Source organism: Aquila chrysaetos, chromosome Z (genome assembly GCF_900496995.4).
Source record: "Aquila chrysaetos chrysaetos chromosome Z, bAquChr1.4, whole genome shotgun sequence".
In the NCBI taxonomy this organism is placed as follows: Eukaryota; Metazoa; Chordata; class Aves; order Accipitriformes; family Accipitridae; genus Aquila; species Aquila chrysaetos.
The window spans coordinates 86,630,503-86,644,757 of NC_044030.1; the positions used below are offsets into that span (position 1 = coordinate 86,630,503).

Genomic DNA, 14,255 nt, shown 5'->3' on the forward strand with positions numbered 1-14,255 from the left:
TGGTATCTAATTTGAAGTACTGAATATGACCACATTATCTTTAAAGTGCAGCTTTCACAGACGTTTCATGTGGCTCCTGGGTTTTTAAATATTATAAGCAGCCCTCTGAAGTGGCTTTTAGAAGTAAGAGTCAGCTTTTACCGAAGGACTGAACTCCTTACTTATTGCTTGCACAAAATATACGTCTGTGACCCATGCAATGGATTTCAGTGTGAGCTGTATGGCTGTGCTGATTTGACTCTCTCGTTAGGTATACAACAGCAGAGGACCAAATGGATCTCCAGGAAAAGCCTTCAAAGTCCATCTCCAGCTTTGGGACACAGCTGGACAGGAAAGGTAACAGTTCCACTCATTGGAAGGCAGTTCTAAGTTTTTCACATTTCTGGGTAAACCATTAGTCCATTCGGGTGAAAAAAATCTCAAAAATCTTCCTATTTTAGGTTAAGGAAAATACCTTCCAGAAATAAAGTTTTTCTGACACTGCTTTGATGCAGTGATCAGAGGATCTCAGAGAATAGGACTGGAAGAACTGAAGGTGGTCTGCTTCTGCCTTGGCAGCACGCTGCCTTGTTTCTGGCACACGGGTGTTATTGGGTCATTGGTTAGCTCTTTTGTTTTGTACTGGTTTTTGGCTTCATAATATGTTCTTAATCTCCTCTGGAAGATACTGTATAATCTACCTAACTGTCCTGTTCTCATATTTCACATCTTTTCTGTTAGGTTGGATGATAAGGTGTATTTGATAAAGGTGCTGATATGGGACTGCATTAGCACACATGTAGCCGTCAGGCTGAGGGAAGTGGTTATTCCTTTTTATGCAGCACTTCTGAGGCCACATCTGGAGTATCGTTTCCATTTGTGGGACTCCCAGTGTGGGATGCTTTGTACTGATAAACTGAAGTCCTGTGGAGTGCCATTAGACCAGGTCAGGAGGCAGAGGCATACGATGATCCGGTGAGGGCTGAGGGGGCTAAGCTTGTTCAGCCTGAAGACAGGAAGACTAAGGGGAGGCTAATTGCTGTCTTCATCTACCTAGTGGGGAGAAGACAGAGCCAGACTCTTCTCAGGCTCACAGCTGAAGGGCAAGAGGCAGTGGTCACAAGCAGCAGTAAGGGTATTCCAGCTAGTTAGAAGGACACACGTGTTGACCGTGGGAGTGGTTAAGCCCTGGAGCAGGTTGCTTTTGCAGGCTGTGCAGTCTGTGTTCTCACAGGTGCTCACAACTCAAGTGGACAAGGTTCTGAGCGGCCTGATGCAGCCTGATGCCTTCCTTCAGTCCTCTCTAGTTTATGTGCTCTGGGCTTGGTCAGACTTTTCTGTGATGAGCAAGCTTTCTGCTCCGTACTGCCCCAGGCTTGTCTCAGCCACTCTCATGACCAGCATGCAAGTGGGATGGAGAATTCTAGTTCAAGTCTTACCAGTGCTGAGTAGTATGAAAGAATTGCTTCTTATCTTACTTCTGTGGCTTGGTTGTGTTTGTCTTCCTTGCAGCAGCATACCATGGTTGACATGTATTAGGTTTATCACTGACCAGCATCCTCCTTTGCAGAAGGGTTCTTTTATCTAACCAGGTGTTCCCCATCTTCTGTGTGCACAGTTGTTTGTTCTTCCCAAAGACTTTCTTGACTTGTCACTATTAAATGTGATCCTGTTATTTTTTTAAAGGGAGAAGTGCGTGTATGGCTTTCTTAAGTTTCCCCTGGTTGGTTACATACACTGATTTTTTTTTTGCTATCATAAAGTGTGTGAGGTTGCCCTCGGTATGACTACTGATGTCATCTGTCAACAAGGGAAGAAGATGTGACGCACACCTATTTGCTGTGTAATAGCGACTGAAGAGCAGTGGACTGAAGCATTTGCCCAGTGGGGAGGAAGGAAAGTAGTGATGAGGCAGATTTCAGGTTTCCAGAGTAAGCAGTGCAAATACCACGTGGAAGGGGTTGCTGGATGAAAAGCAGAAGAAATCTGAAATTTTGTCTTTGCATCTCTTTCCCTTACTCTCAGACATCATTTGTGTATACCCCTTGGCAACAGAATAAACATTTTGAGGTGACTTTTTTTTTTTCCTGAAAAGAAACCCTAAAAGTAGTGTCAGGTATCTGACTTGTTTCCGTGGAGAGCTGTTTTTTTAATTTTCACAGATGTGTGGCATAAAATATCAGTTACTATTTCTGGTACTGCTGGTTTGTGCGAGATTATATAGTGCTGTTTTGTGATGTGATAGATCCCTGTGATACAGAAAACACCAGAGTGCCATTGCACAGTTTTCCAGCACTGTCTGAATGTTTTCATATTATTTGGACTTTCTTCACATTCCTGATTTGAACAGCCTTGTGACCTTTTGGTGGCAGACAGAGTTCCATTTCATGGTTTGTAGTTTCATCCAGCTCCATAGCTTTGGAGGAAGCCTGTAAACAATGTCCCTTGTGAATGCACACTTATGCAGGTCTGCTTACAGAGTGCATGTGTGTGTAGAGCTCTGCAAGGAAAGGTTACCTTTTCCTTTTAGCTGAGCTTCCCAGCAGATAGTCACATCAAACAATCAAAGGCATGTAAACAGCCACCTACTCTTCCTTTGTTTTCTTTAATATTGACTATATAGAGTAGGGCACATCTATTGACTGTGTGTAATCTCGACAGGTGAATCCATTTCTATCACTGTGATCTGTGATACACTAAATGCTTCAGTATCTTTTTTTCTTTTAACCAACCTGCTCTCTCTGTCTCGCTCTCGGTTAAATCAGGCAGAATTTGAACTAATAGGTTACTCACTGACAATGTTTATATTCTCACATATAAGCTTCCTCTGGTAAATTACTAACACACTGATTAATAAATGTTGACTGGTGTGATGCATCATAGCTAAAATGAAAGTCAAAGACTATTTTCTTTTGGGTTTACTTCCAAGGGAATGTATGTCCACTAAATCTTGCAGACTCTTCAGATTTCAAGATAATTTTTAAATAGAATTTTTACTCAAGCAATTCAGAAAAGCTTTACTTTATCTCTTTTTCCTTTACTCAGTTCAGGCTTGCCAGAAAAGTGCTACCTTAGAGATCACTTCGTATTAATAGAGCTATGTTGTCTTTTTTCTTCCACCTTCAGATTTCGAAGTCTCACCACAGCGTTTTTCAGAGATGCTATGGGCTTCTTACTAATGTTTGATCTCACCAGTCAACAGAGCTTCTTAAATGTCAGAAATTGGATGAGTAAGTAGAACCATAGAGCTTGGATTTATTGGTTGGCTTGAAGCTTTCTTGTGTATTTTAGGCTTCTAGGCTTTATGTGTGTCATCGTTTGTGAGCTGGAAAATGCTCAAATAAAGTAGTTATGTCTAGTGCAGCCATAATTGGGGTACTTGCAGCCTTTAATTTTGGGTGACAGCTTCATCAAACTGGAAAGATACGCGCTTCTCTTTTTTTTTCTTTTTTTCCCCATGATAGACTGTTTTGGGCATATTCTTGATAATCTTGTTTGGATTTGGTACAGTTTGAATAAATCTGTTGCCTCTTGAAAATTGATGGCATTCGACATTTCCTTGGCCATACCCCATATTTTAGATGGTATACAGAAGCTCGGAAACTGTATTTTGGATATCGCTGTTATCTTCATGGTGTGTTTTCCATTTGCAAAGCAGAATGTGATTCCTTCCTGTCTGCTTTGAGGTTTAAATTAAAATTAAGATTGAGTTTTGAGGATTTGGTTTGAAAGCGCATTGTGTTTGCTGTTGTTGGTTTTCCTTCAGACAATGGCTAGAATAAAAGTGAAACAAAGGTTAAGTTCTTAAAGTTTGTTTTTAATTGAGGGTATTTAGAGTGCTGGAAGGACAGAGGCCAGTACATGTCCAGCTGGCAGTTTTCCAGCAAACAAGCTGAAGTGGGGATAATGTGAGAATCCAGATAGCTTTGTGAAAACAACTCCACCTTGTTCAGAGATTCCTTCCTCCCACTAAACAATCCCTGTCATCACAGTCCTCCACTGCTTACCAAGCTGAGTCTCTAATTTCTTCTGTGTATACTGCACCTTTTCAAATCAGTCCCCTCAGGATCGAGGCAAGTGTAAGTAAATGGCTGTGTAGAGTTACTTACGAGGGGTGAGGCTGTGGATGGTACTTGTGCCTGGATCTTCAAATGGATAAAACTGCATTGGTATATACAAGAGAAAAACACACTTGAGGACTTTGTCCTAAACTCCTGAAGAGCTGCATTTGCAGATGATGTGGGATGTTGCTTGTACTTCCTCAATGTCCTTATGAGACTTGTAGAATAAAAGTTCTGGCTGGTGGAGGTTCTCCTGTGCTAAAGCACTGTGTTTAGTGCACCTCATTGCCGTTAAGTCTTGTTGTATGTTGGTAAAATAAATACTGGAAATAATTTTCTAGTACCATTTCTACTTCCTATTTTGAAAAATTCCCCTTAGCAAGTAAATGTACGACAAGGAAACATGTTTGGCATGAAGTGGTTGGCTGGTTAGTCTAGGATATTTTGAGGTGGGGAGCAAGAAAGGTATTTTGAATTCTTTTGTCAACAATCTTGGTCTCTAAGGCACTTCCAACATTCTCTTAACTCTGTTTATTTTTGCTTCTAGGTCAGCTGCAAGCCAATGCATATTGCGAGAATCCAGATATAGTCTTAATTGGTAATAAAGCTGATTTATCAGACCAAAGGGAGGTAAATGAAAGGCAAGCAAAAGATCTGGCAGACAAATATGGGTAAGCAAATTATGACAGAAGCTAAATTTAGTCTGTAACTGTTGTAAGTGTAGCTGATGACTGCCTAGAGATACTTGGCAAGTATACTTAACAAACTCTTAAGATTTGTAGGCATTGCAATATCACATACACCTATAGTGATATTCTACTTGTCACACTTTCAGATCGACCTGTTTGAATAGGAAATAGATAGAATGAAACACAATGTTCTAATAGTTTGGCCAAAATATTACAACATGAGAAATAAGGCTGAAATGAAACATTCTTACTAGAAAACTACTTTCTTGGGATATTGGCTTGTCCTGAGAGTTCAGGACAGAGTATACCAAAGGCAGATGAACACTCATTATCATGAACTAAACAACTAACAATATTTATAACTTGCTTGTCTAGTTAATTTGGCAGTGGAGACACCTGTGGATTTTGGTCAGGTTCTAGGTGTGCAGTGGCACTGAATTTATTTGTTTTTTCCTGATGGATAATAAAGCTGTTAATGGCCTTTTTCTTGTTCTAGTGAGGTTTCTACATTTCTTTGCACTAAAAACACCTGCAGAGTGTCCTGTAACTGGATAAATTGGCTGATACTTAATATAGTTAGTAAATAGTGCTGTGGGCGAAAAGAATGTGTATTTTTTTTTTTTCCTTAGTTGCCCTTACTGTGCAATGAGGGATGTTCAGAGAGAACTGTGCTAGCAGCAGAAGATGGCCTGAGAGACTGTGAGGAATAGTAAGCAAATTAGGCTTAAAAATAATAAAAGAGTATTAAAAAGCTGTCTGCAGCCAGGTGAAGGAGGACAGTGACACTGAGGAGGAGGTAGTTCATGCCAGATTTCGTATGATGGAAGTGCTGGAACAATTGATAATCTTCTGTTCTGAAAAAGATGATTTGGAAGGCAATATTCTGGATTCAAAGGGGATTTCAGAATGGAAACAGCTAAGTTGTGGTTATAAGTAAGAAAGAAGGGAGGGAGATAGTACTAACAGGGACAGCTAAATAGCAATAGTTGTAACTATCTGCCTAAAAAAAAAAAAAGGTTTCTGGTATGTTCTGTCTGCCTAAAAAAAAGGTTTCTGGTATGTTCTGTGGTCCCTGAAACTTTCTGTAATGCAGACCTAGGTTTCTTTTTAAAATAGACTTTCTGGTTACCTGAAAGACTTTTTCAGCCAAGGTTTGTGCTGATGTTATTGCAATTTGAAGTCAAAATGCCAGGATACGTTTTGTAAATTAATGTGGTGTTTTTGTGCTCGTGTTGTCATGACACCGTGTGCTAGGAACAGGAGTTTGGGTTCTGCCCAACAAGGAAATTAAGTCACGACAAACCAGAAGTCTGTCCCATTCATTTCATTGCCACTAAACCCACCATTGATAGCTGCACTGAGAGTGTTACAAAGAGTCGAGACTTGGTTGTCTTAAAAATCTCTGCAGCAAAGCTTTTCTTTTTCACTGTAGCATACCGTACTTCGAAACAAGTGCTGCTACCGGACAGAACGTGGAGAAGGCTGTGGACATGCTTCTGGACTTGATAATGAAGCGTATGGAGCAGTGCGTGGACAAGACACAGGTCTCCGACACAGCCAATGGAGGCAGCTCGGGAAAGCTAGATTCGGCAAAACCGGAGGAGAAAAAGTGTGCCTGCTAAACATCACCTCTAAACTGTGAGAACCAATGAAAATATTTCATCAGAATATGGCTGACCTACCACCAAATTCAAACCAGCTCTCTTGAGCCATGCACAGAAGCAAAGTTATATTGTTTTATTGGATTGTGCATTTTTCTCCAAAGAACTGGTTTAAAACGAAAAGCTGTGTTTCAGTGAGGGTCTTGTGCTGAAATGATTCTTCCTGATACAGTGCCATCTTCATGGAAAACTCTCCCACCTCTTTTCCCCACTCCTTTTCCCCTAGCCCTCATCTTTATTTTTTTGTGTGATCAGGATACTGAATAGAGGAAAGTAGCTTTATTTTTTTAAAAAAAAAAAAAGAGGGAAAGAACCTATTATCTGCATACACTGGATATTGAAATTAAAATGGAGGTGGGTGGTTTTCTAGGTCTGTGCCATTTTTCCACCGAATCCTGTTTCTTTATAATTCTTAATCTACATCAGGGACCATGTGTTTTCTAAGGCAGAGATACAAAAGATTTTATGTGGCCTATTAAGAAAAACTTTATCACTTGCACAGAGTAAGCAACGCTGTGAATCCGTCCTGACTGAATCACTGAGATGGTGGTGGGGGGGGGGGGGGATTGTGTGTGTGTATTTTGGGTTTGGGGGGAGGAAGTAGGGCATTGAATTTGAAAAAAAAATTATCAGGGAATTGTGCAGCATTGCTTGTGTTGCCAATAATCCAAGCAGGGATTGGAGCGTTATGAGAAAAAGTATGGAGAGGGATTCTGGTGCTGCAGGGACAGTTTATAAAGAAAAGAGTATAATGTATGGGAGCAGAGATAAACTATATTTTATGAAACAACTTCTTACCATTAGCAAAAAATATTCTCCCCTCTTCAACTTAAGGAAACTATCCATTTTCTTCTTTTTCTCTGGGTAACTGCATATCGCAGGTAGGACACAGGAAAGAACTTGCGGCTGTTTGCATTGCCTTAGAAAGGAACTGTAAACTCTGCTGTGCTGAGCAAGCCTCTAAGTTACCACTACAGCTTTGTCGGGTCCTCTGTGCACTTAGGTTTTCAAAAGATGACATCTTTCTCATATTCTTAAATTCTCTGCAAGAGGGCAAAGTGGAAAAAAGTGATGTGGGGACTTGGAATGACAGGAGTCCAAAATATGTGACTGACTAGATAGAAGTGTGTTGCAGAAGTTTGCAGGTACCTCAGCACAGAGGGTAGAAGTTGCTCTGTTAGCGTGCTGCAGTGGAAGGGTGCAATGCAAACGATCTCTTCTACGGGTGAAAGCAAGTTCTAGTGAAATAGCAAGTTGCTTATCACAAGCAAAGACAAATACAGGAAAAAATAAAGAAAAATACTATATTTATAAGTATAGATCATTTTCTAAACCAAGTTACAGTATATTTATTAGTCTACCCTGTCCTTTTTTGTAGAGTAACTGTTCTGTTTTTATACAGGTGGTAGTTAAAGGTCTATTTGTGTTTATTGTGCTTTAAGCTACTTTAAAATCATTTGGGGGCGTGCAGATTGGGGGGGGAAATGATCTCTTTACAAGTCAAGCTTGATTGGTTGGGTTGGCAGGATTGCAGACTTTCATGTATTTAAATGTTTTCAGCTTTGATTGATTCAAAATTGCAAACTTTGTGAATAGCAAGCTCATAAAATGTTTCAGTGCTTCCCAGAAATGGAGAATTTACCAGATTCACTGCTGAAAAAATAAGTTTTTTCTGCCCAGCTCCTAAAACAATGTTTACTTGATGATTTGGCATGTTAACAGGGCAGATGGTACATCCGTAGCAGCAGACCCATTGGGTGAGTAACCGAATAGCTGCGATTACCATGCCAGAAATCTGATTTGCGGGCTGTAAAGATTATATAAGTGATAGACTATACCTAAAGGCTATATATACTGTATACTATACAACCAGGTATAACGCAGGTCCTTTTATAGGCTATAAAAAGCCCTAACACCTCAAGAGGTGGAAAAGCTGTTGTGGTAGTCAACAGGTGATTTCCCAGGCAGAAAATGTAAGTAGACTGATAACAAGCAGGCTGATACTCAGATAGGTTCCTCAGTTACCTGAGATACATAGACTGGAAGTTCAGGGTTTTCTTTGAAGTGAAGTTGTATTGCTTTTCAATACGTAGCATAAAACGTAAACATATTTTTTTTTAAAAAAAAAAAGGATTGTCTTGAATTCCTGAAAATTATGATCTGAGGAGCTCCTTGTCTCACTTTCAAAGATATCTCATTTTGCACCATCAGATTTTTGTCCGTTGAACAGGAGTGAAAGAAGTTGCTAAGAACAGTAAATTACTGACAGTCAACCAAAGCGTCTTTCCCAGAGCAGCTGAAGTATAGCTTGTCTAAAAGCTGTTACAAAGCCAAAAGTGACTTCAGTAGCAGACAGATGATTCATACAAAGGTGTGTAAAATCCCAAACCTGGCACTGTCTCAAAGCACCTTGATGAAGCTTGGTTGCTTCTATTTATCTCTCCACCTGCTGAAACTAGCACTTTTAGAATAATAATAATTAAAAAAGAAAAAAAATACAGCAGTGTTACCCAGAACAGTGTGGTCTAGAGGAAGGCATCGCCTAACCTTGCCAGTGAGCTTCAGTGACTGTGAATTGTTAGAGCTGGCAGTCTGTTACCAGGGAGCTCTGTTCCGTAAGGATACAGTCTCTGAAACGCTCCAGTGCCAATGCAGCAAGCGTATGGCCAGCCCTCGCAGCCTAGTGTTGCTGGAGGGGTCAGTTTAGGAACGAAAGGGAAATGACTGTAGTAAAAATTCTATTGCTTAATTTGTATTTATATACTTGCTAATATAAGAAACTGATTATTCTGTGTTTTTAAAAAAAAAATAAATCTGTGAGTGCACTTGAAACTGTTATCCCAAAAGGATTTTGCCATCAAAACTTTGGAGGAAAGGAAGAAAAGTTTAAACATGTTTCCTTTCCTGGTAGGTGGTATAGTAGATCTCAATTATTAATTTAAGAAAAGGGGAACATAAGTGATTCTAAATGGCTACTAACAGCTTTGTTGTTTATCAGGTTAACTCTCTTTGCAAAAAACTAGATAATGAACTCTTACTAAAAATTGCCTTCTGTCCCCTCTCCGTCATCATTTGACTCTTGCTCCATTTTTTTCTTCATAACTATTCCTCTTAGGTTTCACGTGCCCACCAGCAGATTTACATTCTTTTAAGTCCACTTGGCAATGTCCGTTTGTCTTCCTCTAGTGTCATGGCTCTTGTGAACCCCCACTGAGCAACTGCAGCCCTGCAGGGATGACTCAGGGCCATTCCTTGCTGCTGTGGTAGGAACTGAAAGCAATAGCAGTTTTAAGGTTCACAAGTTTTATGTAATATCTGGGAAATAATGGTAACTGCAACAAAGGACGGACACTACAAGGCGATTACTCACAGTCTTAGAGCCATGCCTGTATGGAAAGGAACTTTTCTATCCCACATGCTGGAAGATCCTCTCCCAGGTGTATCTGGTACCCACTTTCTGATTGAAGAACTTTCCTTCACTTCTACTGCAGCTCTAATGGATCCCCTTAGGTAGTTTTTTCAGCTAGCTAGATGCACAGTGAGCCCCTGCTAGCTGCTTGCAGCCTGCTGGAAAAGAGCTGCTGAGCTGGTGGGGCGGCGCGGCTGAGTCATCTGTACAGTGGGTAGTGCTGTCCTGTGTACAGGCTGCTGTGATGCCAGTGAGGCACGGCATCATGGCACAGCACTTTACTAGTTCCAGCTCTCCTGACTGCATTGTGAACTCCTGTATGTATACCTCGCTGGAGCCATGTATCTTATTGTTTTTACTGTTTTGTACTCCTGTTGCTTGAAGGGTTTCACTTTGATGTGTTCAGTCTGAGAAATTCTTCCAGCACATGGGCCTGGGAGGTGAATTTGCTTTCACTTAACGTCTCTGGTAGGATATAGCCTCATCCCGTCCCACTAGAACTTGAATCCAGACTCTGCTGTTGCAAAATTTGATTATACATATTTGAATTGGAAGCTAAGCATTTGCTTTTGAGCACAAACACAGCTTGTTTGCAAGCCTGCTCGATAGATATCCTGCATCAGGGCTGCAGAGAGAAGGTCCTATGATACATCCAGAGTGATACTAAAAATTAAATATCAGTGCAGGTATTCTAACCCTGTGGGCTTTCATCTTGAATATCAGCCCAGGTACTGGTTTCTCAAGGTCTCTTTTTTGTGTCCTTTTAGAAACACCTTATTTCAGTTTTCCAGTATCCCCCCAGTAAAGTGCTCTTGCTGCAGACTTTACTGTGCAGTGTGTGTGGTAATTTCTGAACTGAACAGTGCTGTGCACTGACAAAGGTGACGGTAATAGCCATCCTTCAGAGGTGTGACTTGTGGGATCTTACGCTGAGAATAATTTTGGTTTCCTTTTCTCTCTGCATAATTCTGCCTTCCTTGTCTCCAGCAGCTGTCTCAGGCTGTGATATTTACCAAGACAGTTCAAGTTACCTGACCTCTTGTTGTATCCCAGTTAACTAGCGTATGCAGTGTAATGGCGTTACACCTCTTGCCTCATCCTTAGAGCTCATCGTACTCCATTCTTCTTCCTGATCTACAGGTATTTTTGTCCTCCCAGTTTTAAGCATGAATGTAAAAATGTGGTATCAAAAGGTGTTAATACACTATACTAGAGTAGTGGTGGAGTGCTGACCTGTGGCTATAGGCACTACAGTGATCCCCTTGTTCCAGCTCCTTCTGTTTGCCTGCAGCCTTTCGCTTGGTCTGTCTTGGTGTAAGAAGTGTGTCCCTTATCCATTGCCAAATACTCGCATTGCCAAAGTGTGGTGCCAAAGTCCGGTGTTGCAGCTCTGTTTATGAACTGCCACATGTAGTGAATTTGGACTCTGGGGATAATACTCAGAGGAGTGAGGAAATTTATGGTCAGCAGGGAATGTCTTTTAAGCTGATGGTGCTGCTCTTACTCTGGCATTTGTGCATCCTTTGCTGACCCTGCCCTCACCTTCCCCAGCCCCTCACCTTGCAGTAGCAGTGCCAGGACCTTTTTTAGGAATGCAAGAAGGGAAATGTGCTGTTGTCAAATGGGATTCTTTTTTTTTTTTTTTTTGATGCATACATTGAAAGTACCTTTTCAGCTGTAGAGGTCACTCCAGCAGTGAATTTACACTGCCTGTGTTTATGTTATGCCACTGTGGTGTCTCAGCCAGCCCTGCTGCTAGCTGGGCAAGGGGAGAGGTGAGCCAGTGCCAGGGCAGGGTCCTGGGCTGCTTTGCATCCTCAGGAATAAAACAAGTTACCTGCGGAGATGGGCGGAGGGGTGGGAATACCTAGGGCTGGCTGGAAATTGCGGGACAGAAGTGGTACTAAAGGCAACATGCTTTAGATGAGAGAAATGCCCTTAAATGTTTACAGTGTTTACCAGTGAGCCCGGTTTGAGAGGTTACTTAAGCTTGTGTGTAAGTGCTGGGCTGAATTGGGTCTGAAGCATCACTATGAAGTAAGGAGCTATTGTTAGGGCAAAATGATGACAGCTAAAATGGTGTAAAATGAAAAAAAAAAACCTGCACAGAAGGACCTAGTCCATGAGCATACAGATGTGAATGAGCTTATTTTTATTATTTTATTTTAAATAATGTCCAGCCATGAAGAAACTTATTCCATCGACTGAAAAAGGCCAGGAGAGTATTAATGACTATTCTTCAATGCACAGTTGTTAGATGCTTAAGCAGGTGGTCTCCAGAAGTCCTTACAGGGTCTGTTGCTGACATGTAGCAATACCTGTTCAGAGCCATGAGAGCATTAGAAACAGCTGGGGACCAGGAGATAGTGTGTGGCACATCATGTATTTTAGGCTTCACAATCACTTAAGCTTCTGCTTTCATTTTATGAAATGTTTTTATCTGTGATCAGCTAGTGATGTGTGGGTTTTTCTTTTTTCCTTGTTCTAATGACTCATTTCCAAATAAAAGCATTTGGCAGGGGAGTGACTCTGCTCAGCCAGGGGCCCTGCTCCACCCTGGCATGTACCAAACTGCAGTTACAGCAGCGGGCTGCAGCTCCGGGCTGCCCTTGCAGAGCAGCACATCCTCATTTCTCAGCCCCTAACTGATGCAGTTTCTCCACTTCGCCATCTCCTCTTCCAGCCAGGGTGCTGTGGCACAGCAGGCTTAGAGCCCCAGCCAAGTCCTGAGCCTGGTGTCCAGCTCAGCACCTGCCTGCTATGAGAAGTAGTGGTACTAAAGAAAACCAGTAGCAGGGACTTAAGTAACTCTTGTCTTTTCTATAGCCTTTGCCTTCTGTGGCTTTTTACAGACATTTGCAAGAGGAAAGATATTTGTTTCACTCACTTACTTACTTTACAACAAAAAAAAAAAAAAAAGAGGGTGTTTGGGTGCCTGAAACATGCTTTTTTTTTTTTTTAAAAAGAGGAAACATAAGGCAAGAACAGGCAATTTGCTGACTGCTTGCACAGCTGAGACTGGCAGTTAAGTATGATGTAGCAAAAGACATCTGAGAGCAGCTGCCATTTCCTTGCTGTCTTGGTAACTTTTTAAAAACCAATTGCCTTAACTGTTTTCTGAAGGCTACATCTTATTTAACATTCTGAATGTGTAAAGGATTGTCATACATATGTTTACATTTTAGAGGATTGGATCATGTAAGAAACTTTCTTAAAAGTTGTATAAGATGTGATTTTTGATACCTGCTCCATACCAACTCTTTGGGACTATTTCAAGGTAAGAGGTTTTATTGCCTAGAACTATTTCAATCCATGGATATAACTTAATGTTTTCAGCCTAAACTTTAAAAAAAAAAAATAAAAAATCTGGAGCTGTTATTTTAAAATTTGTATTCTTGGCAGTAGAACTGAAGAAAAGTAGCAAGTGTAAAAATAACCTCAAGTGACTCCTATTTTTATACAGGTGTGAACACTGTAGCAGTTTCAGACCATGCTCTGATCTTACTTATAAAGAAAAGGAGAGAAAAAAAAGTGTTGTAACTGATGTGAAGCTGTAAAAATGAATAGTTTTTTACCTGAGTGCTAGGAGACCTGGCTTGAGGTACCTTTAAAGAAAAAGCCAAATTTTCACAGCTTCTTTCCTCTCTTAATAATTCTTCTACTTTAAACATAAATTCCCTCCCTCCTGCAAAAAATCCACACCCCCATATAGGATAAGTTTTATTGTTTGTTGTGGTTTTTTTTTTCCAGAGGATGTTGTTCACTTGGGACTATGCTCTTTGATGCTGGGCAGATCTGTTTCTAATTTATTATTATTATTATTTCTATCTAACTAGTTAAAGGCAACAGAGGAAATGATTCTTTGCTATGTGCTTTTGTTCCATACAGTTACCTAGTTAAAACATAACTTTAGAAAGTAGACCCTAAAGTTGTCCATCCTCATTGTGCAATAGGGCTTAATGGACAAACTGTATTAGCAGCAGCCTGTTGTATCTTACTCAACTTACTTATGGAAGTTAAATGGTGGTTCTTTGGTTTTGTTAAGGTATCTTTCACCTTCCAGATAAACACTAAGCATCCTGTATCAATTACCTTTTAAGCATTTCCTTCTGTTATGCTACTGTAAGCATGTTTTATGTTTGTCTTCAACAGATCTGTGCTATGTGTGTGATTGAAACTATCTTGAACACAAATAGTATTTTTTATTATAGATACCCCTTGATTGAAGTGTGGCGCTTGCTTACCAATGTTGATGTCACTCTGTTGTACCAAAGTACCTGTGGCTTCAAAACATACTGTCAACTGATTCACTGGTGACTGGGTTTGTGTAATACAGCTGAGGAATGTATCCTGTGACTCAGTTTCTGCACTGTTATTTTCAGAATAAAAGTACATTTTTAAATGTGGTGTCTCAGCTGTTTTAGGGGGAGGTGGAAGCTTTTCACTGAGAGGTACA

At 40.6% G+C, this 14,255-nt stretch overlaps 1 protein-coding gene across 4 annotated transcripts in view; it reads left to right on the top strand.

The window, feature by feature from the left end:
* Positions 1-14,201, top strand: part of RAB27B (RAB27B, member RAS oncogene family) — a 55,328-nt gene extending 41,127 nt beyond the window's left edge. For all 4 annotated transcript variants that reach the window (XM_030005175.2, XM_030005178.2, XM_041120876.1 and 1 more), the window contains exons 3-6: positions 251-336; positions 3,106-3,209; positions 4,588-4,711; positions 6,162-14,201. In XM_030005175.2, coding sequence (XP_029861035.1) covers positions 251-336; positions 3,106-3,209; positions 4,588-4,711; positions 6,162-6,351 — 504 coding nt within the window. In that variant the 3' untranslated portion in view covers positions 6,352-14,201. The remainder of the gene's footprint in view (positions 1-250; positions 337-3,105; positions 3,210-4,587; positions 4,712-6,161) is intronic.
* The last annotated feature ends 54 nt before the right edge of the window (positions 14,202-14,255 follow it).